Source organism: Corylus avellana, chromosome 7 (genome assembly GCF_965113065.1).
Source record: "Corylus avellana chromosome 7, dhCorAvel1.hap1.2, whole genome shotgun sequence".
NCBI classification, from domain to species: domain Eukaryota; kingdom Viridiplantae; phylum Streptophyta; class Magnoliopsida; order Fagales; family Betulaceae; genus Corylus; species Corylus avellana.
In genome coordinates this window covers 147,040-174,934 of record NC_142496.1, presented here as the reverse complement: position 1 = coordinate 174,934, position 27,895 = coordinate 147,040, and the positions used below count along the sequence as shown (strand labels likewise).

The window sequence follows — 27,895 nt, the reverse complement described above, 5'->3', positions numbered from 1 at the left end:
TTCTTGTAAATTACATTCTGATTAGAGGAAAGAGATGAATGGAAAATTGGTGCGTGCACACATATATGGACATACACATTCATGCGTGTGCGCCCACAAAAAGGAGAGAGAGAGAGGAATGATATTACAGCATGAAGGGCAAAAAATAAAGCATCGTTGCATACAATTACAAGTTTCAACTCAAGCTCATTCCTCCCTGTAACAAATATTGAAAATACCACACAAAGCCACCCTGGAAACGTACTCAGCAACTCCAATCCACAACTTTGTAAATGGGCGGCCACAAAAGCAAGTCCTCTTTCGAAGTTGGATTTTTCCATGGAACATAATGGCCCTTACTTGTTAAAGAATAAACCCCTCTTCTTTCCTTTCCTCCTCTCAACAGACTGCAAAACACAATACATTACGAGAAGGATATGTAAATATTTATAAGTGGAACCAAGTCTTGAAAGAAAAGATCTTAGCCTAACCCAATATATGACCAGGGGCCAGCTTTTGGCAATACCAAATAACCAAAATGCAAGCTTTGATCAAATTTAGCCCTCAAGATAAGATTCTTAAATAAACTAGCATAATCTCCTATCCAACAAACTACCAAGGTAAGAAGAATAAATATTAAATATATAATGAACTTAATGATTCTAAAAAGTTGTGAAATATAATCAAATCCTCAAACATACATTTAAGCAATCATCAGATTACGACATTAATGTTAAATAAATCTTTCAAACATATATTTGGGTACAATGTCTGATTGGCCAAAATATTCGAATAGGGTAGGCTGAACTGACTTGGATTTAAATATGGACACAAAAATTTGTCCTTACAGAATTATAAAAATGTCCTGAACTGCTCTTTTCCAAGTTGTACATTGTCTGTTTAGAGTCTAACAGAAAATTAGAAGCCCTAGGTGTCAATTGTACTGAATACCTCTCAATTGAGGGTTGCTCGTATTATATAGAGAAATTGTCTAGGTAATTACAGGCTGTATCTTAGTGATTACAGTAATCTAGGGAAACCAATAAGGCAACTAAAATCTATCTATTAATTACAATATACTATTGCTATAATACAAGAACATGCCATAACTAGAAAGACTAATTATGGCTAAATATATATATGGACCGTATCTGATTGACATCCCCCCTCAAATTGATGCTGGTCGATCAAGAAGCATCAATTTGCCCACAAGAAACTGATGACGTTGTCGTGTCATAGCCTTCGTGAAGACGTCAGCTATCTGGAGATCCGTGGAAACATGAGGAAGAGAGATAACACGAGTGTCCAAGGCTTCCCGAATAGAATGACAGTCTACCTCAATATGCTTCGTACGTTCATGGTAAACAGGATTAGCAGCTATTTGAATGGCACTAGTATTATCAGCATGAAGAGGAGTAGAATCAGTTTGAGAAAAACCAAGCTCAGCCAAAAGCCCACGAAGCCAGACAATCTCAGAACAAGCAGCAGACATTGCTCGGTATTCGGATTCAGTAGATGATTTAGAAACACGAGCTTGCTTCTTACTCTTCCAAGAAACCAATGAATCACCAAGAAACATGCACCAACCTGTGACAGACCGTCGAGTGTCAGGACATCCTGCCCAATCCGCATCACTATAAGCAACAAGGCGAAGAGCAGAGCCAGTTGGAAAGAACAACCCACGACCAGAAGAACCCCGAAGATATCGAATGATACGCCGAACTGCAGCTAAATGAAGATGGCGGGGAGTTTGCATAAACTGGCTAACCTGCTGGACAGCGAAGGAAATATCGGGCCGAGTAATAGTCAAATAATTCAAGCTGCCTACCAACTGTCGGAACACAGTAGGATCAGAAAGAAGCTCACCCTCCTCACTTCGATATTTCACATTAACCTCCATAGGAGTATCCACCGAAGAAGAATCTTGAAGGCCAGCTAGACTAATCAAGTCCTGGGTGTATTTGTTTTGATTCAAGAATATCCCAGAAGAATCAGTGTGCACCTCCAACCCCAAAAAATACGTAAGAGGACCAAGGTCTTTCATATGAAAAGAGTCTTGAAGATTGCGCTTGAGATGTGCAATCAAACTAGAGTCGGTTCCTGTAATGACAATATCATCCACATACACAAGTAAAAGAACAAGACCAGTCGGAGTCTTGCAAAGGAACAAAGAAGAATCATATTGGCTTTGGACAAAGGAGAAGCGAAGCAAAGTAGACCTGAATTTTTCAAACCATGCCCGGGGAGCCTGTTTTAAGCCATAGAGAGACCGTTTCAACTTACACACAGCGGCAGATGGAGAAGAACACAACCCCGGAGGAGGAGTCATGTAAATATCTTCTTTGAGATCACCGTGAAGAAAAGCATTTTTGACATCCATCTGGTGAAGTGGCCAGCCTTGGGAGGCGGCAATAGAAATAATTGTACGCACTGTAGTCATCTTTGCGACCGGAGCAAATGTCTCCTCATAGTCCACCCCATATTCTTGCCTGTTCCCAAGAGCAACTAATCGAGCCTTATACCGATCCAGAGTCCCATCAGAGCGAAGCTTAATTGAGTAAACCCATTTACAACCAATGGCTTTAACATGAGAGGGGCAAGGAACCATGTCCCATGTATGATTGTCCTGGAGAGCCCGAAGTTCCTCATCCATCGCTTTCCGCCAACATTCATATTTAACAGCCTCGGAAAAACATGTAGGGATGGAAATAGAAGATAAAGTGGCATTAAAGGAAGTGTGGGGAAAACCATACCTATCAGGAGGACGTGATACCCTAGCAGATCGTCGAGGACCAGACTCATGAACTGTCTCAGATGGCGGGTCAATCGGAGGAGTTGTCGGAACAGTTTCAGATGAAGGATCAGTCTCGGGAAGGGGCAAAGTTGGTGGACGTCGAGTATACACAATTCCAGGTTTGAACCGCTCAGGCAGAAGAGGCAATTCATCAAAACAAGGTAGAATACTAATCTCAGGCAATGATTCAACATGTGTAGAAAAGAAACATTGATGCTCAAAGAACACAACATTACGAGATATACGAAATTTGTCAGAACAAGGATCATAGCAAACATAACCTTTGTGAGAAACACTATAACCCATAAAGGCACATTTAACAGACTGAGCAGAAAGTTTGTTACGTTCATGAGCAGGTAAATGAACAAAACAAACACATCCAAAAGTATGCAGATTAAGATAGCTAGGATGCTGATGATACAAACGATAATAAGGAGAATCAAAATGCAAGACCTGAGAGGGCAGTCGATTAATTAAGTAAACTGCAGTAGATAATGCCTCGACCCAGAATTTAGAAGGAACATAGGACTCAAGTAATAAAGTGCGAACAACATCCAAGAGATGGCGGTTCTTTCGTTCCGCCACCCCATTTTGCTGAGGAGTATAAGGACAAGAGCGCTGAGAGACAATTCCTTTATGACGTAAGAAATCATGAAACTTGTGGGACATGTATTCTCCACCAGAATCAGACCTCAAAATCTTAATGCCTGTAGAAAATTGATTCTCAATATATGCTACAAAGGTTTGAAAAACAGACAGAACCTCAGATTTGGCCCGAAGAAAATAGACCCAAGTATATCGACTGAAATCATCTATGAATGTGACAAAATATTTATATCGAGCATGAGAAATTACAGGAGAAATGCCCCATACGTCACTATGCACAACATCAAAGCATTTTGTAGCATGACTACCATGAGAAGAAAACGAAAGAGTTTTACTCTTACCAAGTTTGCATACAGAACAATCAAATGACAAATTTTGAGAAACTCGTTCTTTATTGCCTAACAAACCAGAATTTAACATATGAGATAGAATAACAGAATTTGGATGACCCAAACGTTTGTGCCATACTTCGTTCGAAGTGTTAACTGTCCTACAAGCTAAAGATAAACAACTAGGAATGGAAAAGTGCAGTGGAAATAGTCTGCCAACTTTAGGCCCCTTCGCGAGTATCTTCCCCGACACCTGATCCTGCACAAGACAACCATCACGAGAGAAATGGACATCACAGTTTTTTTCAACTAACTGGCCAACTGAAATAAGATTATTAGAAAGGCCAGGAGAGACATAAACATCTCTGAATGAAGGATTAATATCTCCTACTTCATTAATAGCTAAATGACTCCCATTAGCTACTTGAATATGAGATGAACCATGATATGGACGAACATTGCAAAGAGTATCAGACGATCTGGTCATATGATTGGATGCTGCAGAATCAATAAGCCAAGACTTAGACGAAACAGTACCATTACCTTGGAGCCCTAAGGCAGAGAAGGCTGACATAATCATCTGCTGGACCATTTCAGGCGTAAGAACAGTTGATCCGGCCGCAGAAGAAGAGGCTGAGGACATCACTGGAGCAGAAGAGGTGTGTACTGCAGCCTGATAGGCAGTAGCTTGACGATTCTGAGGCCGAGTGGGACATTCTTTGATAAAGTGGCCCGGTTTCTTACAGTAATTGCAAGATTTCTTGGCACAATTGGCGGCAATATGACCATACTCCTTACAGCTGAAACACTGGACCTTGCGCATATCCTTACCCTTCCCTTTCCCATAGGCTGCATAGGCTACTGGATTTGGGTTGGAATCGTGCTGGAACGTAGCCTGCGTGAGAAGACGCTGCTCCTCACGAAGTAATTCTCCAAAACAAACATCCAAAGATGGCGAAGGATCCCGATTCATTAAATTTGAGCGAGTAATCTCAAATTCAGGGCGTAATTTCATCAGGAATTGATCTCTCTTGCTCTGCTCATGAACAGCCTGAACAGCAGTGAGAGATGCAGCAGGTACCTTCGCATAGACCATATCAGAAAATTCTCCCCACAAATTCTGAAAACCAGAAAAATACTCCGGAATGGAGAGATTGCCTTGAGTGTAATTAGCAATCTCATATTCCAGTTGAAAACGGCGTGCGGTATTGTCCTGATGATAAACCTTCAGCAAATACTCCCACATAGTCTTCGCAGTCTTATAGGGCCTCAGATTGAGCACAATAAGAGGATCAACAGACCCTAAGATCCAAGACATCACACGTGCATCCTTAACCTTCCACTTAGCCAAATCCTTAGCTTCCGTAGGAGCTGGATCACTACCGTCAATATGGCCCCACAACTCTTTTCCCGTAACAAATAATTGAAATTGAAATTCCCAAGCAGAATAATTTTTTCCAGTAAAACGAACCCCAAAAGTCTCGCTAGAAGACATAATGAAATCCAAAAAATTAGAAATTAGACAACCTGATAAAGAAGTAACAGGCCCACCAAATCTGTTGGACAGCAAGTCCAAGTCCACTCAAGTCAAACAGCAATCTGCAACCCTGAACAGCAACAAAGCCCAAGCCCAGCAAGCCCAAAGTTACCAGCAACTCAGCAAGTCTAATCCCAGCAATCAGCAAGTCCAAACCCAACAAAGCCCAAGCCCAAAAAACACAATTTCAGCAACTCAAATCAACAGCACCACAAACGAAAATCCCGATAGCCCAACTCACACGATTTCAGCAACTCAAATCGATAGCCCAACTCGCCGGAAACACCGCGCCAACCGCACCACGCCGACAGCCCAAATCGCCGACAGCCCAACTTCGCCGGAAACACCACGCCGACAGCCCAAATCGCCGACAGCCCACGTCGCCGATAGCCCAACTCGCCGGAAATACCACGCCGACTGCACCACACCTGCACAGCCCACGTCGCCGATAGCCCAACTCGCCGGAAATACCACGCTGACTGCACCACGCCTGCACAGAATCTGCCGACAACCACCACAGATCGCCGGGAATGCTCCAAGGCTGCACAGAACCTGCCGACAACCACCACAGACCTTGCCGACAGCTACCAAGGATCCTCCACAAACCAAGAAACTGCTGAACAGCAGTTTAGAACCCACCAGAATGATCGACAATTTCCTTGAAATTATCGACCGCCACAAAAAAAACGACGACCCAGTCCCAACCCAAGCTTGACAATTCCGACGGCCCTCAACAGGTAACTGAAAACAACCCTAATTTAGATGATGGCTCTGATACCATGTCAATTGTACTGAATACCTCTCAATTGAGGGTTGCTCGTATTATATAGAGAAATTGTCTAGGTAATTACAGGCTGTATCTTAGTGATTACAGTAATCTAGGGAAACCAATAAGGCAACTAAAATCTATCTATTAATTACAATATACTATTGCTATAATACAAGAACATGCCATAACTAGAAAGACTAATTATGGCTAAATATATATATGGACCGTATCTGATTGACACTAGGTACATAAGAGGGTAAACAAATTTAATGCTAATGTATATGGTTTAGCTATTATCCATCCTAGTCCTGATTGCAGTCAACATTGAAAGACAGGTGACGTAATACTTTTACATTGGTTATTCATCTATATTAAAGAAGAAATGGGAGTACTACCAAAGCAAATATCCACTCATACAAAGATCTCAAAAATAAAGATTTGTGACATAAATCTGAGCTGGTATGTTACCCATGTTCCTAGGGAATTGAAGTTAGTGAAAAACATGATTGCCTCCCAAGAGGAATACAATCTGTTTAAGAATGAGAATATTTGCTTTCCCCCAACTTTTCTCTCTTCTTTATCTTTATTTTTGAGAAGGATTGTCTTCTCCATTCTCTCTTTATCTCTTACCTTCTTTTCTCTTTCTCTATATTTTCTTTTCTCCTCCCATCTCAATTTGAGACTAGGAATACACATTGTGGCATACCTCACTTGCTTCTTTCTGTCCTCCATCCCTCCCTCTCCATTCCCACTCCTCTCTAACGTGTGTGGGTGCACATGTGTTGGGTGGTGCCCTCAACTGCTCCAGAGGGAAGGATTATGGCAACCCAGAATCATGATATCCGGTAGCAGCATCTCCTTGTGTTTAGGAACAATTCCCTTGGATTTTGCACATAGAAGAACAAGACGGTCCGAGGGCTATGGGAAAGAGTATAGGTAACCCTAAATAGACAACTAAATAAGGGTGTCTCTACAAGTCTATATACTCTTTGATTTCATACCTTGTACGGTCAATATCATAATCAATGACGTCTGCAAGTTCCACACCTGAGCAATACCCGATTTCTTAGATGCATATATATATGCATCTATGTTTTAAAAAGTACAGACACACACACAAAATGTATATACAAAGATGTACAATATATATGCATCTACATTTTAAAAATGAAATATAGCAGTAGATGCAAAGAAAGAAAAGACAAAAATTGACTGTTCTACATGGACAAAAGCAGAGTTCCATGTTATTATGCCAAGGGGAACAGCTAGAAAATGAAAAATTATACCCTTCGGATGAATAATCTCAAGGTGAGCACAATCGTATCTCTAGAACTGCATAAGGAAAAAATAAAAACAAAAGAAAGAAGTCAATCAAATTGGAGAGAGAGAGAGAGAGAGAGAGAGAGAGAGATCATAAACAACAAACAACAATTGCAAATGATTATAAACAGGAACTTTTGAAACCAAGTACTAAAACAACAAAGATGCATTAGATTGAGAAGCAAAGCTAATATTCAGTTCATGACATCAATAATCACTCAACAAACAACAATTACAAATGATTATAAACAGGAACTTTTGAAACCGAGTGCTAAAACAACAAAGATGAATTAGATTGAGAAGCAAAGCTAATATTCAGTTCATGACATCAATAATCACTCAAGAACTTAATTAGGAGCTATTCTCAGGAGGCAAGATAAATACGATAAATTGAAAAATTTGCCCATTTTCTTTTTCTTTTCGTTCATTTATTTTTTCCATTCTTATCTTTCATTAGTGTGATGAGAAGATGTCATGATTTTGGGGGTGGGGGGAGGGGTGTGTGCCAGGTGGTTTGATGAGTAATAACGCTAACATATAGCCAACTCCACCACAAATATTGATCTTGGCCGAGTTCTTGGTGCAACAACTTTTACAACCCAAGGCAAAGCCCATTGGTTTATTTAGTCTTCTTCGATGTTAGAAGATATGCTGAACATGGGCGATGGTAAAGGTCCATGGTTCTAACAATGGGTCTTCTTAAATACGAGTTATTATGCTTTTTTTGAGGATTGTGCGATGCAACTAGGTGGAAGCCTAGAACATCTCCTACTCCCCTTCTCTTCTTTTTCAACTTCTTGCTACTTAATATCCATATAAGTAGAACTCTTAAGGCCTTAAAAATTCTTACCTTGAAACCCTAAATCAACGCTCATCAAGCTTGTATAAGATTAAGGTGTCCTACCATAAAATTGACGAGGTTTTCACAGATCGGGGCTGTTACTAGGTCTTTATGACCGGGCAAAGTATTGTAAATTTAATCAAACTTCCATTTTTGACATTGTCAGTATCCATGCCACATTCACATGACATCACTGCAGAACCAACATTTACTCAATGTTTCACACTCATTTGGATTTGGCAGAAACAAAAGAAAGAATTACAGTCTAGTCCATATGTGGTACTTAGTTGGACATAGTTCACCTCTTATACCAAAAATAATAATAAGAATTTTTTGATAAGTAACCAAAAATAATAATAATACAAAAGGAGCATTATTTGCAAGCCTTTTTTTTTTCTTAGCTCTAATATATTCGTAAACTTTTTGTGCATGTTAGTCAACTTTTAAATGAGTAATTAATATAATATATACACAAATATATATTTAGAATTATTTAAGCAATCATCTGAGCCCCTGCTGTATTGTTGTATCTGTATCATGTCGTATATGTATCCCATGTCGGTATTGGTACTTCATAGGTTCTATCCATATTAATCAGTATATAAAAATTTCATACATTCATAGAAATCTCCAAATACAGTAGGCTCCCTTGTGCTTAATGTGGTGCCTTTGGCGAGAATGGAATACTCGGAGTTTTGAAGATGTAGAGATTTCGTTAATAGAGTTGTGGAAGATTATGTTCAACACGTTCTACACTTGGATATTTGCTCATCATAGCTTGCTTATCTCTAGTTTTGTAGATTTTTTGAACTTCTATTATTCTTTTGCTTCAGATTAGGGGTTTTCTTGTATATTCCTTATGCGCTAAGGTTGCGCCTCTTTGTGCTTATTTAATGATATTGAAATTACTCTAAAAAAAAAAGTTGTATGAGAAACACTATTTACATACCAGCTAATGTCAATCGAGTTGTTATCTGCTCGTAACAGATGCTCATCACCTCCAGAACCAGTTATCAAAAATGCTGTAGGATTTCCATAGAGAATTGCAACCTAAACAAAGGAAAAAGAATGAAAATGGAAATCAAGGACTACCTACATCTTGATCATGAACATATATATGCTTTTCTACAGCTAAATACAACTCCACATCCTAATGGATTTATCCCATTACATCATCCTATGGCCCTTGATATATTGCAAGATGTATTGCTAATTTTAATAAAACTTAGTTTAGCATATAGCCATTATATTGTTAATCAATGCAATTACACGCTAAATTATTCTTAGAAAAATATGGGAGTACAACTAATTGTCTCTAAGGTTTCAAAATCAGGCTGTGAACAAATAATTCTTCTTTCTTGATTTTTTTGTACACTCATTTGCACCAATTAACATCAAATAGCTAATTGGCATTTAATTCGCTTATTTCCTATACAATCTGAGGAAATTTGGCCATCAATTTAAACCAGGTTCTGATAGCCTAAGCTCATGGTACTGAGCGGACTTGATTACACTTCACATAAGGCTCAGATAGAACAGGACACATCTTGCTTCACCCTAAATGCAAAGGAACTACAAACCATGAATATATTCAAAAACTAATGGGGAAGAGATAAGTTCCTAGATCTTCAGTTCAATCTTAGTTCTCCCAAAATCTTAGAATAACCAGTATCATAAGCCATAAACTTTTCAATATGCAAATCATCTAAACCAAAAATTCTAATACAATTTAAGACGGCCAAGCTCTTCTTAATACCAAATATTTAAAAGATTAAGCAAGGAAGAAATCATACACTTGTGGTTGGTGAAAACTTTTCAGTGACTACAACACCACTTGGTCCAGCACACTTGATACTGTAACCTTCCCTCTTAATTGCCAGTGAAGCTGGTTCCCATATATCAAGATATCCAGTCTGTAAAAAATTGTATAAAAAAATTTGCTAAGCCTCTACACGCAATGAAAGTTAAAAGGAAAAGGGGGCGGGGTTCGAAGCCATACCGACAAGGATACTTTATATGAAGCATGACCACCATAAAGAGTCTTCTCTATGTGGTTTTGCATTTCAGAATCTGTAAAAAAAGTTGAATATAATTGCAATTCTTTCAGGTTTTGCCACATATAATACCTGAAGAACTTAGCAATATAATACCCCGAAGTTCACAGGAACAATTATATGTCATGAAAAATGTGCAAGCACCAAAATAGAGTTTGCTTTAGTCAATAGAAAAGATATGGTATAAAAACAGATACAATAGCTATCATATCAAATGTAAAAGAAAAGGGAATTTAAATCAAACAGAAGTATAATGTAGGCTTCCCACAATAAAAGACATCCATACTTTAACAGCCTCAGTGCAATTGAAAAAAAAAAACAGAAAAAGAAGTTCATCATTTTGTATGCTAGTTCTGTACAGAAATGTCTTGCAAAGTCAAATTTGTCCAACCATGTTACGTATTCCTATTTTGCCAGTTGCCTGAGAGAGGTGGGGGGTGGAGGGGGGAGGAACAAAACAGGTCCCAACTTAGGAAACATAACTTACACACTACTTTATCTTTTCATCGTGTACACCTTGGTCACCTATTTGAGAAGCAGAAAAGAATGAAGAGATACCAGATACATATTATAATAGGAAATCTCATTTGAAGCTCTAGACTGAGGTGCTATTGAGATATTGAATCCTAATGGTATCCCATACACATTCCAAAGTTTGACTGTTAATTGGAATGAGGTTTTAATGTAACCTGAAAAACCTAAACAGAATCCAGCCAGAAAATGTGAACAAAAGTATGAGGAATTGAAACATTTTTTTTGATAAGTAATAACCAGTCTTATTAAAAGCGCAAGGGGCCTCAAAGTACATTGGGAGTTACAAAAGGATCACCTAACTAGAAAGGGAAAAATGAACAAGAAAATCATCATAGCTAATCGACACCGGAAATACATGCGCAACAGTCCAAAGTATGAAAACAAGAGGATAAAATGTCTTCCAAGGATCCCTCCAAGTCCTCAAAGCGCCTATTATTTCTCTCCCTCCATAGACACCAAAAAAAAAGCAAGTAGGTGCCATCTTCTAGACCGCAGCACTCCCCCTCCTCCCCGTAGACCACCAATAGGCAAGCAAATCAGAAACCCGTCTCGGCATCACCCAAGACAACCCAAACCGACCAAAAAAGGCACTCCACAAAGCATAAGCTACCTCACAATGAAGAAGAAGATGATCTACCGTCTCCTCACTTCTCTTGCACATACAACATATGTTTGCCACAATCACATGCCGCTTTCTAAGGTTTTCTAGGGTTAGAATTTTGCCCAAAGCCGCCAACCACACAAAAAAGATCGCCCTTGGAGTAGCTTGTGTTCGCCACACACTCTTCCAAGAGAATCTCCTCCCTTCAGTATAGGTCAAGGAAGCGAAGAGAAGCTTGACATTGAAACGGCCTCTTTTAGAGGAGATCCACCACAATCTATCTGCACACCCTTGTCTCACTCGGGCAGAGTGCAACACTTGGAAAAAAGAAGCAAATACCTCCACCTCCCAATCATGAGCTTCTTTAAAAAAATTAACATTCCACAGATTGGATCCACCCAACACCTCCAAATTAGCCGCAACTGAGGCTTCCTTCGCACAAGCAATACTGAATAAATCAGGGAAAGCTATCTTGAGAGCTGTATCTCCACACCACCTATCATGCCAAAATCTAACCCTAGTCCCATCCCCCACCTCAAATCGTGTAAAACCTTTGAAATACTACTAACGAAATTATCTCATTGTTAGAATCTTGCCAATGTATTTTGTAGTTATTTTTGTCTTTTGCTTTTCATTTCACAATAAAAAAAATTACATGTCCAGCATGTTCTAGAGTAGCAATTCTCCAAAACTTCTCCACTTTGATTCATAAACAAGTTCTCAAGACAAGTCTGGCTGTGGTGCAGTGAGCTATCAGTAGAGACAAATTTCATTAAAAATGCCAAACAAGCGGGAGGGGAATACAAAGCCCAAGTCAAATGCATAAGGAAAACAGTTGGCTCAAGGTATGTTCTCTGACCTCTAAGGGGGGTTTTGGAGTTCAAAATTTGTACATGTTCAATTGAACCCTTCTAGGGAAGTGTTTATGGCGTTATGCCTATGAGAGAGAGACTCTCTAGAAAAAGGTAGTGGCTGTTAAATATGGCAGTCAGTGGGGTGGGTTGTGCTCCAATGAAATCCTTGGGTCTTATGAGGTGGGCCTCTAGAAATACATTAGGAGGGGGTGAGAAGAGTTTTCCAAAAGGTTCAAGATTCAAGGTGGGTGAAGGCTCCAAAATTAGTTTTTAGCACGACCTGTGGTGTGGGGAACATCCCCTTAAGACAACGTTTCCAAGGTTGTATAGCATTGCTTGCCTTAGGATGCTTCTGTGGCTGATCATCTTTAGTTCTCTAATGGCTTTCCTTAGTGGATTGTTAATTTTGTTAGAAAGGAGTATGATTGGGAGTTGGAATTCTTTTCCTCTTTCTTCAATTAGTTATATTCCATTATTTTTTTTTGATAAGTAATGATGATATAAAAAAGAGCGCAGAGGAGCGCAACCCACATACACGGGAAGTATAAACAAAGAGCGCCTATGAAGGAGAGAAATGAAAAAGAAAATCAGAGAAACTAATCATTAAAGGAGCTAGCCAAGCGGCCGTCCCAGAGTAAAGAGTAAAGAAGAAAAAATGAGTCAATTCCTCTATGGTCCTAGTGAAATTTTCAAAACATCTAACATTTCTTTCATTCCAAATACACCACATAAGACATAGAAGGATCATTTTCCACACAATTGGGCTTTGAGATCGTCCTCCCGACCACCAGCTAGCAAACAAGTCCCTCATCCGGCAAGGCATGACCCGATGCAACCCAAACCGCTGAAAAATCATATGCCAAAGAGCACTTGCGAGCTCACAGTGGAGAAGAAGATGATCGACTGACTCTCCGTTCTTCTTGCACATACAACACCACTCCACTACCACTATGTTCCTCTTGCGCAGCGTATCATGAGTCAAAATTTTGCCTAGGGCCGCAGTCCACCCGAAAAAAGCCACCCGCTGAGGCGCCTTAGTACGCCAGATGCTCTTCCAAGGAAACTCCTCTTGATTAGAAATGGACAAGGCCTTATAGAACGTCTTAACCTCGAACTTGCCCTTCTTGGACGAAGACCAGCATACGATCTACACTGCGTAAGGAAACCTTGCAAGAATACAACCGATCAAAGAAAGGAGAAACTAAATCCATCTCCCAATCTTGGACTGATCGCACGAAAATGATATTCCACTCAACAACCCCATTCCTCCCAATAAAATTATCCTTCACCCAAGCATCTTTGTGTCTGGCGATACTGAATAAGGACGGAAAAGCTTGCTTCAAAGAATTGTCCCCACACCAAATATCATGCCAGAAACGAACTTTCGAACCCTCCCCCACCTCAAACCGAATACCTTTGGCAAAGAAATTCTACCCTTTACGAATATGCTTCCATAGACCCACACCATGAGAGCCCGAAACATCCTTCGTGCACCACCCACCTTCTTGGTCTTCATACTTAGCTTTGATCACCTTACACCAAAGAGCCCCGTTCTCATTTGCGTATCTCCAAAGCCATTTCCCCAAAAGAGCTTGGTTAAACTGGTGCAACTTCCGAATGCCAAGACAACCATAGCGTAGAGGGCTGCAGACTTGTTTCCAACTTACAAGATGCATCTTGGGCTCATCCCCCATTCCTCCCCACAAGAAATCTCTTTGGATTTTCTCAATCCTTTTAGCTACACTTACAGGAGTCGGAAACAGAGACAAAAAGTAAGTCGGAAGATTAGCCAAAGTGCTCTTAATGAGGGTTAAGCGACTTCCTTTAGAAAGATACATTCTCTTCCAACCTGCCATCTGACGCTCCATCTTTTCGATCACTTCATTCCACATAGCCGTATCCTTGTACGACGCCCCAAGAGGGAGGCCCAAATACTTCATAGGCAAATCGGCAACACTACACCCAAGGATGTTAGCTAAAACCCCAATGTTCTCCACCTCACCAATGGCCACAATCTTTGACTTTCCCAGATTCACTCTCAAACCAGAAACAGCTTCAAAGCATAAGAGAATGAGACGAACATACCGGATTTGCTCGATAGAATCTTCACAAAAAATCAAAGTATCATCCGCAAATAAGGAGTGGGAGACCATCAGCTCCAACAAGACCCTATTTCCCATCGAGAAACCCGTCAGAAGGCCTTGGTCAACCGTCGCATCCACCATCTTACTCAAAGCCTCCATAACAAGCACAAACAATAACGGTGAGAGAGGATCCCCTTGCTGGATTCCCCTTGAACTGTTAAAGAACCCTTTCGGAGAACCATTCACAAGAATGGAGAATCTTACCGTCTTAATACACCACTCTATCCAAGCCCTCCACCTCTCGCCAAAACCACATCTATGCAGCAAATACAAAACAAAGTCCCAATTTACATGGTCATAGGCCTTTTCCAAGTCCAATTTGCAAAGAACACCTGGCACCCCTGATTTCATGCGACTATCCACACATTCATTAGCAATGAGAACGGAATCTAGGATTTGCCGACCCCCAATAAAAGCATTTTGAGAATAGGAAATGACCTTACCCAAAACAGTTCTCATACTATTGGCAAGAACCTTAGACACAATTTTATACACCCCTCCCACTAGGCTAATGGGCCGAAAGTCCTTCATCTCCGCCGCACCCGCCTTCTTCGGAATCAAGGAAATAAAAGTTGCATTCAAGCTCTTCACCAATTGACGTCTACGATGGAACTCTGCAAAAACCGCCATAATGTCTTGTTTAATAACACCCCAGCAAGCTTGAAAAAATGCCATGGAAAAGCCATCAGGACCCAGAGCCTTATCACCATCCATACCTTTTACCACCTTCCAAACCTCCTTTTCCTCAAATCTCTTTCTAACCACCTATTATCCTCCTCATCGATGGACAAAAACGGTTGGTTATCCATTCTAGGGCGCCAAGTGCTTTGTTCCGAATAAAGGCTTTGGTAATACTGCACTATGTGATCTTTTACCTCAACTGGATCACCTGATAAAACGCCATTAATACAAAGCACTTCCACACGATTGTACCTTCAATGAGAGTTAGCCATCTTGTGGAAAAAGCGAGTATTCCGATCCCCCTCCTTGAGCCACAAAGCTCTCGATTTTTGGCGCCAATGAATTTCTTCACATAACAATGTATTCTCCAAATCTTTCAACTTGTCCGCCTTCCGAATTTTCTCCTCCTGATCTAATCCTCTCGATTCTGCTAGCTCATCCAACTCCTGGATACCTCCCAACAACTCCTCTTTTTCCTCCCAATATCCCCAAAGACCTCCTCATTCCACTTTTTCAAATCCACTTTAAGGGCTTTTAGTTTATTAGCAAGCACAAAACTAGGCAAACCCTCAAACGAATACGACCCCCACCAAGAAGCAACCTTATCAACAAAACCCTCTGCCTTAAGCCACATAGTTATATTCCATTATGCTGACAAGCTTTGTTGGAACCCGTCCAACAAAGGGTTGTTTGATGTAAAATCGATCTACAATATCTTAATTCCCTTTTATAGTCCCTTGGAGATGTATTTGGCAGAGAAGGGCCCCTTTGAAAGTGGCTTTTTTTACCCGGTTTGCCGCTTCAAGTAAGATCCTTACAATGGTTGGGGAAACCGTTAACCACTCTTGCTCCATTGCGAGATAGCTAGTGCCTTGTGGTACTATATTTTCGATCTTTTCGGCTTAGCGTGGATCATGCCTTGTCGGGTGAGAGATCTCCTCGCTTGTTGGAGAAGGAAGATTAGTAATTCTCAAAAAAGTGAAGCTTTTTTTTTGGATAAAAAAGTGAAGCTTTGCGGAAGATAATAACGCTCTATTTGATGTGGTGCATCTGGAGAGAAAGAAATGACCGGAGATTTGAAGACAGTGAGAGGATGATGGTGAAGCTAAAGACCTTATTTTTCCATACCCCTTTTCAATGAATAGCTGCTTACAACTATTTGCACATTTATAGTTTTCATGACCTTTTTTTCTCTCTTCTTTTTCAGATTAGGTGTTTCTCTTATATACAGTGTACTTAGGTGCACCATTTCATTTATAATGAAATCCATATATATATATATATATATATATATATATATATATATATATAAAAGCTAGAGAGAGTTTGATGAAAAAAATAAATAAACAACACAGCGCACGATACTCCAAACAACTCCTTCCCCCTTACTAAATTTAGGAAACTAGGCAAAGTAGCACTAGAACTGAGATCACCCCAACAAAAAGAATCAGGGACGCCTTCCCCCTTACTAAATTTAGGAAACTAGGCAAAATAGCACTAGAACTGAGATCACCCCAACAAAAAGAATCAGGGTAGACTAGTGCAAAAGGGAAACGAAGTTCAAAACTTAAATAAAAGATATGCAAGACCAAATATAATAAATTCAAACTTGATTAATCAGAACATAATTATTTACCACAAGTGATCTTTCTATGCTCATTGGCAAAAACCTTTACAAGCTCTCCCTGCATTCACAAAGAAAAAATGTTATTAACTAATCAAGCAGAACTTTGCAACAATTCAAAATGCCCAGATTTAAAAAGCTTACTGCCCAATAAAAAATTTTAAGAGACCCTTTATAAGCACAGATGATTTAAAAAGAAGTTAGGACATTATATATTTTAATAACTTGTTTCTCATATCTTGAAGCCTCAACTCGTACTTGGAATTTGCAACACGAAAAGGAGAAGGAAAGGTTAAATAACCATATGTAAACTCCTAGTATTTTACAATAGATAGGACCGGCTATACAGTATCTGAGAGACAATACCTTGCGCTTCCTGTTATCCAGAGGCTGCACTTCAATAGCAAGGTATGTATCAACATCATCGGCTGTGACAAGATAGTTTGGTTGCTTTGCTCCTGTCATCAGAAACTCCATAAGACCCACATTTCTAGATATAGATAGAAATGAAACACAAAAGAAGCACTAAAGGATAAACAAATACCATCGATGTAATTAACAGATCCATCTTCCAAGTGCCGAACCCACTAGCAGTGGAAGAAACATCACAAGATTATATATTAGTATTGGTATCAAAAATAAACATTCCACAGCATTATGTGTTTCATGGTGCATCCAAGAAATTCCTGTCACCAAAAGCACCAAGCATTGAGATAGATTCAAGAATGGATCCTGAAAAATGCACCTCAAAGTTACAACTTGTTGTTCCATTAATAGAATATCCGCATGCCTGGAGTTCCCGTCCTGGAACAGCATCACCTGATATTTGAAGGCCCTCTATTGCTGGTAATGGATCATCATCTGCAGCTGCATGTTGGAATCTAATCAATCTAAAATAGCCACCTGCAGTGCTAAGACGGAACAGCAAAACTGATAGATAATAGTTGTTACCCTCAGAAAATGAAGAAGAAGGCTCTTCAAGTACTGGTGCTAGATAAGGAGAATATGAGGAGCCGGGATCGTCAATTGCGGTTGTGTAAGTTGCGGTTGTGTAAGGTGAGGTTCCTGAAGTCCAATTTGCTGAAGGTTCTCTTTCATTCTGGTTTCCCTCTGAATCTGGGTCATCCATCTCAGTATTGCTGACAGGTTCACGAAATGTGACCTGCTTACTGGTGGTTTCTTCGCCATAATGTGTGGCATGTACATCACTTCTAGTGACAGCAAACTGCACAGGTATATCATGGGCTGCAGGATCCCTGGTAAACAACCGAGACACTTCAGCAGGACAACACGTCAATATGATAAAGAAAACTACATATGCAGCACTAGCCATGCAATCATTATCAAGCACTGACAATCAGTGCATAACTTATAAGAAATCCAAGAAATTTACACTTATGTTTCCATGGTGAACAAAATTTCAGTTGGATAGCTGAAGATATACAAAGGGAAGGAATTCACATAAGAGGAGTGGACAATGAGATAGGGAGAGCACAACCCATCATCTAAATCATCTTTAATTAAGTTAATTGTCCAGATAGAGATTTTATATAAAAAAAATAACAGCCAAGCTAAGAGTCCTATGTTATGAATTAATTCCCCTCTAATAAGCTAATAAAGCGTTTCACCTTCTACTTTATCTCACAATCATAGTAAATAAGTTTTAAAGAAGTAGCAAAAACCACAGGCTCAAGCGAACCACCACTGGCTAAAGGAACTGCAGAATATCAAAACAAGAAAAACTATCATCTTCTTATCTGAAAACCCTGGCAATTCCAAAAACTCCATATTTGAGCACCAAATGTCTCCGGCCAAATCAGCAGTAGAAAAGCAAATGATAAATTGGATACTTGATCTTTCAGCACAGGTGTCTGTAGAGTAAGATCTAAACCCTCTACTATGTCATGTACAAATGGTCAAAGACACAACCCAAACTAAGAATACACTTCTTAAACACCTTGCTAACCCAAGTCCTCCCAGGAAAGAATTCCAAATTGCAGCATACCTTCAATGATGCCTAGATAATGAGAAGAACCTGGGTAACAGATAGGCACTTATCTCCCTACTACCATCAGTCACCTTTCAAACCCCTCCCTACTTTCATCTGTAACCTATTGAACACACAGCAGAACTAAAGGAAATTAGACAACGCACCAGTAAAATGAAAACTAAAAATGAAATAAAACACATACACACAACTATGTCTAGGACAAAGTTGTCAAAGCCCTTTCCAAAAATTTGTTCCATGCTCCCCAGTCAAAAACCTATTGCAACCAAGGTAGGGCCACTTTGTGTACTCACCCCTGTCGGATAAACTTTGGACCCGAGTAAGGCGCCCTCTCCACACGGATCAGGTAATATTTCGGCTTCACCGGCGGGCTAACCCCAAAGAATTATTTGCACTCAAAGGGATTCGAACCTTAGACTTGATGGAATGCTACCAAGATTAAGGCCCTTACCACTTGAGCCAACCAACCTTATGCATTATTATTTTTGGGAAAAGTTCACATATTTTCCTCAATTGATAATGTCACCCCCAAACTTTCAACTGAAACAATGTCCCCCCCACAAAACCAAAAATTGTCAATGCCCTCCAATGACAAAAATACCTTCAATAAAATAAAAAAAATTTAAAGAAAACCTAAAACTAATTTTATTTATTTTTTATTTAAAAAAAAAACAGGTTGTGAAAATTTATTTATTTATTTTTCGTTTTTTCTTAAAGAAAAAAAATTAAAAAAAATTTGTTTTTTGCAACTCACTAACAACTTCTGCCTTCTTCTTTTTCTCCTCCACGCCTAAGGCCTTTCCTTCTCCAATGACATAAAAAACACGTAAATCTTCAAGAAGAATCCTCTTCCTCCTTTCTACATTGCCAAACACCTCCTCCTTCCATTTCTTCAAATCAATTTTCAAAGCCTTGCACTTGTGAGCTAAGAAAAAACTCGGCGTACCTTGAAAATGATAAGAGTCCCACCACTGTTTCACCAAGCCCATGAAACCTTCTGCCTTTAGCCACATGTTTTCAAATTTGAAAAGCCTACTCCCCCTTAGAACATCACCATGGTCAAGACGGATTGGAAAATGATTTGAACAAAGGTGAGGAAGCTTGTTCTGAGAGGAACCTGGAAACTAGGCTCCCTATGCCAGAGAGATAAGGAATCTATCAATCCTGGACAACATGGGAGGATCTTGAGAAATCGACCAAGTAAAGGAATCGCCAACAAGAGGTAGATCCAACAGACCCTGATAAAATATGAAGTTAGAGAACTCCATCATAGCAATACATAAATGAGCCTCACCCGACCTTTCACTGGAGAAACATGTAACATTAAAATCACCCCCAATATGCCAAGGCAGGTTCCACCAACAGCGCAAACCAACCAATTCATCCCATAGAAGCCTTCTATCCCTACTAGAATTAGGGCCATAAACACCCGCTAAGCCCAGATAGAACGGTCTACAATGTTCTTGAAGGAAACAGTCAGGGTGTAGTCCCCCACACACTCTTTTTTTTTGATAAGTAAATGTATTATAAAGCAAAGGCGCAAAGGGGCGCAACCCATTTACACGGGCGGTATAAAAAGTCCCCCACACACTCATCTACCTTCACCAACCTTTTGTCCTACCACAACAGTTGAAATTTCAAGCAATGCGTTTTCTCCAAATACAGCACATTAAGCACAAGGAAACCGTCCTTTGTTAGAAGCTGATATCTTATAAACATGCAACAACAATCATAAACCTTAGAATCCCAACCCTCTTCTTATTCATAAAATGCAAATCATTATATATTTTATGGGGATTACACTTTTGTTTTGTTATTTTTTATTTTTGTGTTTCCAATTAGATCATAATGGTATCAGTAAATTAGAAATGAAAAGTTGGATTGGGGATATCTTCATAGCTGAGAAAAAAGGTTTTAACAGAAGATGTATATTAGTGGAGTCAACCCCACCCCCCTGGGTAAGTGGGGTCGGCTGGTTGCCAAAATGAATAATATTGTCAATGAATCAATAAAATTATGTAGGCGTGTAGATACCAGTACAGAAGGTCCATAAAGCTCGCATGAACAAGCATTTCTGACAACAATTCATGCATACATGACCATTCAACATAAGAATTCAATGATAACAGAACCCACCAACAAATGCAGATGGTTGTAATTTGTACATTCAGTTCACAGTAGCAGTCTCCATTTTGACCAGGCTCACCTGCTTGCAAGAGGTGGATACCTCCCCAAGTCATCGGGTTCCAGATTCCTCGCTGCAACACCACCCAAACCAATCTGATGGCGACTCGATAGCTCCCAATCTGTGGCTGTCTGAGCATCAGAAGATGAAACTGGTATCTTTCCATGGGAATATGGTGGCTGAGGGACCAGTTCGAGCCCATTTTTGTTCTGACAGAATTTAGGAATTAATAAAACATTTATGACATGCAAAGACGAATAGCAAGAAGGCATATGGGCATACTGAAGTTGTCAATGCTGCACCAATGGGGTGAGATGGTGACTGTGGAGCAAAATTTGAATGGTTCATGTCTGAGAGCCAAGGTGCTAATTGATATTGCGACTCCTTTAGCTTTGACTGTGACAAAAGAATGAACATTATCAAAAGAAACCACTTTTTGCAAAGGATTAAATAAGTGATGCTCTAGGAGACCATCAAAAGAAACAAATTTTTGCAAAGGAAAAAATAAGTAATACTCTAGGAGACTGCAGACTATCTTTTTTTGACAAGTAATAAAGTTTTATAGAAAAAAAAATTAATAAACAATGCAACCCTAGTACATACTAAATATTTTTTTTTTGATAAGTAAATACATACTAAATAATAAATATATAACATAATTGCTAAATAAAAACAGAACATCTTTAAAACTCTATTAATGGGTGACCTAAAAAATAGTATAAAAGTAAACATATCGAACAAGCGAACAAATCCAATCATAGAATGGCCTCAAAAAAGAAAAGTATATAAGTAAACATATCCAAAAATTCCATATAAGAAAAATAAGAGAAGCCATCAATGTTGTCACCCAATTAATGTGCGACCTAAAAACACCGTCTTCAACGTATCCACTGAAATTTCTGTGTCTTCAAATCCTCACGTTTTTTTTTTTTTCCTGGGCAAATACCACAATATCTTTCTTTACAAGAAGCAGATAAGGGTACAGCAGTTAATATCAGTTTATTCTGGTTTCTATTAAAGGAACCAGCAAGTGAACAATTCAATAACCGACCTGGGCATCACCCACTTAATCCAAACAAAGAGAACACCAATGACCACACTTCTCGAACAAGGGCACAACTAAGAAGAAGATGGTCTAAATCTCCTTACTTTACACACACAACACCAATTAACCATAATTTTCTTAGGTTCTCTAAGATTGTTCACTGATTGTATTACTATCTGAGCTGTTTTCCAAACCAAAAAAGGAAGAAAAAAAAAGCCACCCTTGCCAGGACTTTAGCTTGCCAAATACTTCTGCAAGATAAACAAACATCTAAGCATCGCATTAAGGCCCAGTAGTGAGATCTAACTTCAAACTTACTATTCCTCGACAAAATCCATCCTATCTTGCTGACACTCAAATCATAACACTAACAAAAAATAACAAAACATTGAAAGTTAACACAAACTCAAGCTCCGAGTCCTGTACTACCTTCACAAAATCCAGGCCAGATGCAACAAGTTAATATAAAACTCAAATCTGCATATTAGCCAAGAAGAATCTCAAATCTTGAGAACATACCTCAGTAAGAAGGAGTTTCTCCTGCAAATGTTTGAACAGGACCTGCAACAAAGCAGAAGTCCCGGGGATTAAACATCATGAATGCAAGTTCTTGAATACAAGGCAAGCTTTAGAGACACTTTTCAAAATAAAGCCAGCTTCAATTGATAAAGCCTTCTTGACCATCTAATACATGTGTAACAACTAGACAGATTATCCTCTAAAAAATCATTGAATCTCTCAATGAGAAGTAAGGTTGACAATTCCCAGGAGAGGCAGGCGTGTAGATTGGGAGATTCTTTAGTAGACTGGGGCTTGTTGAGAAGATGAGCTTGTTGCGGGAGATTCTTTAGTAGATTGGGGCTCGACACTAATCTATGACATCTATCATAACGAAGGATCCAGTGGAGTAGTGTTCCGATTGATGCCATAAAAATTGTTCAAGAGAATGATGCCCACTATATATTTGATGAAAGTCCAAATAGTGAGGTACCTTAGTGGGCTCTTGAAAAAAATTAATTCTGTCGATTTTCTTGGGGTTGAAAATTTTCTGTCAACTTTTCCTAACCAAAATCTTGATGTTGGCTTCAGCATGTTAGAGGAAAAATTGATTATCTATGGTTGAGAAATAATTGATCCTTATTGGGAAGTTTTTATGGAGAGTGAATTGGTGAAATTAAATAAAGGGCATGTGAAGATTAATTTATCTCAAGGTGGTAGATGCGAAGAATTTCAGATCTACTATTCAAAATCATGTTATGGTTAACTGCAAGCTGTTTCTCTTCTGGTATCAATCATAGCCACATAGATTGTGCATTCGAGTTTGCTCCTCCATGTTTATTTTGAGCAAAAGGAGGTTAATGAGTGGCATGGTGGTTCATCTTTTGTTATTGAGAAGGAAAAGATGGAAGGTATTGATTGAACATTCGAAAGATTGATGCAAAGATGGTTTGAATTTGAGGGTGAATTTCTCTCCGACCCAAGGAGAATGATGCAGTTCATATTACATGTGGCTTCATGCAGGCTAGCAAATTGATAATCATGAAACCCGGCACACCGGTCGGAATAAAACTGCCATATATTGTGCTTCTGACATCAGATTAAGGCAAGCTTGGTGGTGTTGAAAAACTAATTCAAAGAGCTGCAATTTTGTATATCGTGAAAAAAATTCCAATTTCAATGTTTCCAAGGTCAAACCGGATTGTCAATAGAAGGCTGGAAATCTGATGCAAATTTGCATGACTCCCACTCGAGCGAGATTGCGGCAGGATTTTCGCTCGATGTTGGCTCGAGCAAGATTGCAACTAATTGCGGGACAAATTTCACTCAACACTCGCATGGCATTCGCTCAAACAAGTTTGCCATTATTTTACTTAAGGCTAGTTTTGTAATTTTTCTTTCAGTGCTACGTCCTTAACTTCTATTTAAGCACAAAAAGGATGGCTTGGCGGCCCAATTGACGTTATTCTTCATATAAATAAGAAACAATCTTGATAAATTTTTTCCCCTATTCCCTATAATTCTTAGAATTTTCTAGGATTTATAGAAGAGTTGTGAAGTTTAGTGTGTGCAGATTCAACTTTCCACTACGCCACAAGATGGTATCAGAGCCCAATTGTGTTACATCATTCGATAGCTAGTAAATGGTTCACATGAACATCCATAACCTTCCATTTGCTTATCTGTAGTAGAATGCCAAATACCGATCTTTTATTGCAGATTACAAGTTATCCAGAGATTACAGATGCTTGATACTTATATTTTATGGTCTACTTCAAGGAATTAAGAATAGGACAGCAGCAGTGTATACTTCAGAAATGGTAAAACAGAGTTATTCATGCCTGACCTTGACATTGCTAACAATGGACTGTGCATCAGGAACTGGTGGTTGCAGTGAGTACTCTGCTAGAAGAGGCAGCAAATATGTAACAAATGTTGATCTTTCTTGCTGTGCATCCTGACAGATATAGAAGAACCATAACACTAAGTTTAAATTATGAAAATCTGGAAGGAAATATGACTATCAACTTAACTATGTTTTAATAGAACCATAACACAAGGCATTAGTTAAAATAGGCACAATTAAGAAAAATAGCTTAAGGTTTGTTTTCAATATAGCCAATGATATGCAAATTTCAGAATCAATATACACCAGGTGTAACGACCTAGGGAAAAACACTAGCCACATCTGTGCTACTATCCCAAAATGATTAGTCAATTTGGAGCTTTCTTAGAATTCATTATAAAGCCCAGTTTCACCTAGTAACTAGACCATTCGAGACTTAGCACACATGACTATCTTTATAAACCACCCACTCTAGGTAAGCTTCTTCTCATCTTTCCAATATGGGACCAGAGTGTTACAAACTCTTACTCTTAAATTCTTAACGTCCTCGTCAGGGCCACGTCATGCAATGCTCTAGTACCACAGGAATTGGCGTTACTAGGTGGCTTTGATACTATTTGTAACGACCTAGGGAAAAGCGCTAGCCACATCTGTGCTATTACTCCAACAGGAATAGTCAATTTGGAGTTGTCCTATAATTCATTATAAAGCCCAGTTTCACCTAATAACTAGGCAATGTGGGACTTAGCACCTATGACTATCTTTATAAATTACCAACTCTATGTGGATTTCTTCTCATCTTCCCAATATGGGACTGAGGTGTTACACCAGGGATTTAGATGAAGAAAAAAGAAAAACATAAAACTACCTGCAGCGCGTATGTGAGACGTATGTTTTCCTCAATTATGTCTTGTCTGTATGAGAGAGCTTTTGATGCAGCATCCACAAGGTCTTGTTGCTGCTGATCAAATGCCTAGTGGCAAAACAACGAAAAAGGTCTTACATTAAGCCCCAAACAGAAATAAGAGATTGGAATTGTAAAGGATTGTAAACAATATATTGCCTACCAGGCGCATATATGCAATGCGCTTTTCCAGGACGTATTTTTCGTTGCGTATGTGTGCCTCCTATCATTGCATTTAATATTAGTCACTTCAATTAACATATAAGTGAAAAAAAATAAAATAAAGATGTATTCATCTTATCCAGGGAAAAATAGAAAAAGAGAAAAAGAAGAGACAAGAAATATTCATCCAAACAATGTGAGAAGCGCTTGCCATTTTACCTTGACAGAATAATCTGCAAGATGCTTCCGTAATTGCATAATCTCTTCTTCATGTTCCCGAATCTTAACAACGAGATCCTATACAAACATAGCAAATGGTCCATTAAACATTTGTCTTGAAAAAGTCACATATTTTAGAGCTATATGATTATACCTGCTTCCAAAGGCTGCTACTATTATTTACTTCAGTCATTGGCATCAACCCCTGACCAGATAAATTGAACCGTGGATCATACTCTCCTTCCATTTGATACCTAAGACAAACACATGATGTTTTCTGAAATCATAAAAATATAACATCGGGAAAATTCTTATTAACAATACAGAGCGACTTTTTTCATAAACAAAATAAAGTGAAATATGCTCTGACTTGTTTCATCAATTCTTTCTTTATTTGATACGTTACAAGATGGCTTTGGAAGATAAAATTAGCTGCATGAAGAGGCAGTAATCATCTCTATTTGAGGTGAAATACCTGCCCGGAGAGAAAGATGTTGTAGATGGCGAAGGGAATTGAGAGAAGCCAGTGTTATCTGCAGGGGGCGTGCCACCAGGAAACACCTTCAATGTCCCATTGATCTTGCCGCTCTCAGAGTGGCTTTCTGCAGGACTTTGTATAGCAGGATCGTTGTCAGGCTTCAAATCTAGATGGAGAACTAGCGGACCAGGTGGAACAGCTACAGATGTGTTGCCTGTGCTCTTAAGCCTATCCTCTTGATTACCTTCATAGGATCCATGAATGCGCCCATTCCATGTATCAACAGAACGAGGTCTTTGAGCCACTGACTCATCTGCTTTCTGCCAAAAAGCCCGCATTCGCCAAATATCACACAACCACAAAATAATTATTCAAACAATACGCTAGCTGGGGATCAAAAGAACATGCACGTAATCCACAGGACACAACAGAAAGCACAAGCTAATAATCGCAGAAATGGGACTGTCAATGAGCTTCTCACTACAATCATAAGAAATTTGTGAAACATTGTAAACCAATAGGAGTTCCAAACTAATTTGAAACCAGAAGTAGTTGACGCAGGCAGACCAGAAGCATTCCCAAATCAAAATTAATCGTACGCCACAAACTTGTTTATTCTGCCAAATTATATATATATATATATCCAGAGGAACCTTTATCATGTTATGTGTCTTTCCAAGTTGATTTCTTAATGAAGGTGATGTTAGGAATACTAGACACCAGCTGATTATGTCTTCAATAGTACACTCGGAAACATTTGCAGAAAAAGAAAAGAAAAATGGTAAAACTACATACGCGTCTGTCGAGTTCAAGAATTTTTTGGTGAAGCTCGTTCCTCAAGCGAGTATTCTCTTCAACCTGTTGTTTGATGGTGGCCTCTGCGGCTTCCACGGCATTCATCACCTGAAACAAGCTGTCGTTGTTGTTGGTGGTGGTGGTGGCGCCAGCGCCGGCGGTGACGGCCAGGCCTGAGAATTTCTCAGCCAATCTTCCGGCATCGTACCCATTCTCCATCTCCTTCTTCTTCTTGGATTATCTGATCAATTGATTAACGACGACCCTAAGCCAAACCAAACCAAACCAACCCAATTAATAATCAACAAATTGCTCTGGAGTACGATTGGATGGAGAGGTACTTCATAGGGAGGAGATGTTGTGGGCCTCTCTCAGGTGTAGGGCTAGGGCTATGGCTTCAAGGCTCTCTCAGACAGAGATGTTTTGGGTTTATTACATACAAAAACTCGGACAAAGATCCACGCTAGACTCTACAATTTAGTGATGTACATACAAACATTTCTCTCTACTCTCCCCTCCTTTTCCCCTTTTCTTTTTGCTTCCTTCTTTTAACCCTTTTTCTGCTATACTAATAATTAGGAGTCATCGACTCCGGTCTCATACCAATGAGCAAAACTCGATTACCTATTTTTCCACCGGAAATGGATAATCATTCTCTCTATTTTATTAAATAAAATGAATATTATTTATTTTATGATCAAAACTGATATATAAGTTTTTATTTTTTAAATATGCAATATTAACTTTATGGATTCCGTTAAATACACTAAATTTACTAAATTTAAATTAATGTCTCTCTCTCTCATGAGTTAAATAGGTAAGCCACAAAGAAATCAATAAGGCTTGGTAGGGAGCTAAGGGAACGCCCAAATATACATATTGTGCCCAATAAAAATAGCCCAACAAACTCTTTTTTTTCCGTCACCTTTTATATTCTTCAACATACGGACCTACCTTTATAGAAAGTTCATTGATACAAAAGAGGAAAACACTGAGGCTTGTTCTAGGAGCAGGCCCGGAGTAAAATTTTAGGCTCAACCTCATCGGGCCTAAATGTGTGTTCTAAGTCTGTCGTAAGCGCCCACCCG

At 39.2% G+C, this 27,895-nt stretch overlaps 1 protein-coding gene across 2 annotated transcripts; it reads right to left on the bottom strand.

The window, feature by feature from the left end:
• LOC132183813 (uncharacterized) lies at window positions 1–27,425 on the bottom strand. Of its 2 annotated transcripts, XM_059597249.2 has the most exons (21): window positions 26,808–27,425; window positions 26,010–26,332; window positions 25,689–25,788; window positions 25,535–25,612; window positions 25,317–25,376; window positions 25,118–25,222; window positions 24,250–24,360; window positions 22,425–22,466; window positions 21,143–21,256; window positions 20,882–21,069; window positions 17,619–17,923; window positions 17,413–17,534; window positions 17,212–17,254; window positions 17,034–17,125; window positions 16,680–16,728; window positions 10,175–10,245; window positions 9,969–10,088; window positions 9,125–9,225; window positions 7,301–7,346; window positions 7,016–7,061; window positions 1–386 (listed from the first exon to the last, which is right to left on the bottom strand). In XM_059597249.2, exons 1-21 carry the CDS (start codon window positions 27,024–27,026, stop codon window positions 379–381), a joined length of 2,343 nt encoding a protein of 780 aa, XP_059453232.2. In that variant the 5' UTR covers window positions 27,027–27,425; the 3' UTR covers window positions 1–378. The 2 variants fall into 2 exon arrangements, with proteins under 2 accessions (XP_059453232.2, XP_059453233.2); XM_059597250.2 differs by lacking the exon at window positions 7,016–7,061 and having other exon boundaries at window positions 26,808–27,423.
• Between the last annotated feature and the right edge of the window lie 470 nt (window positions 27,426–27,895).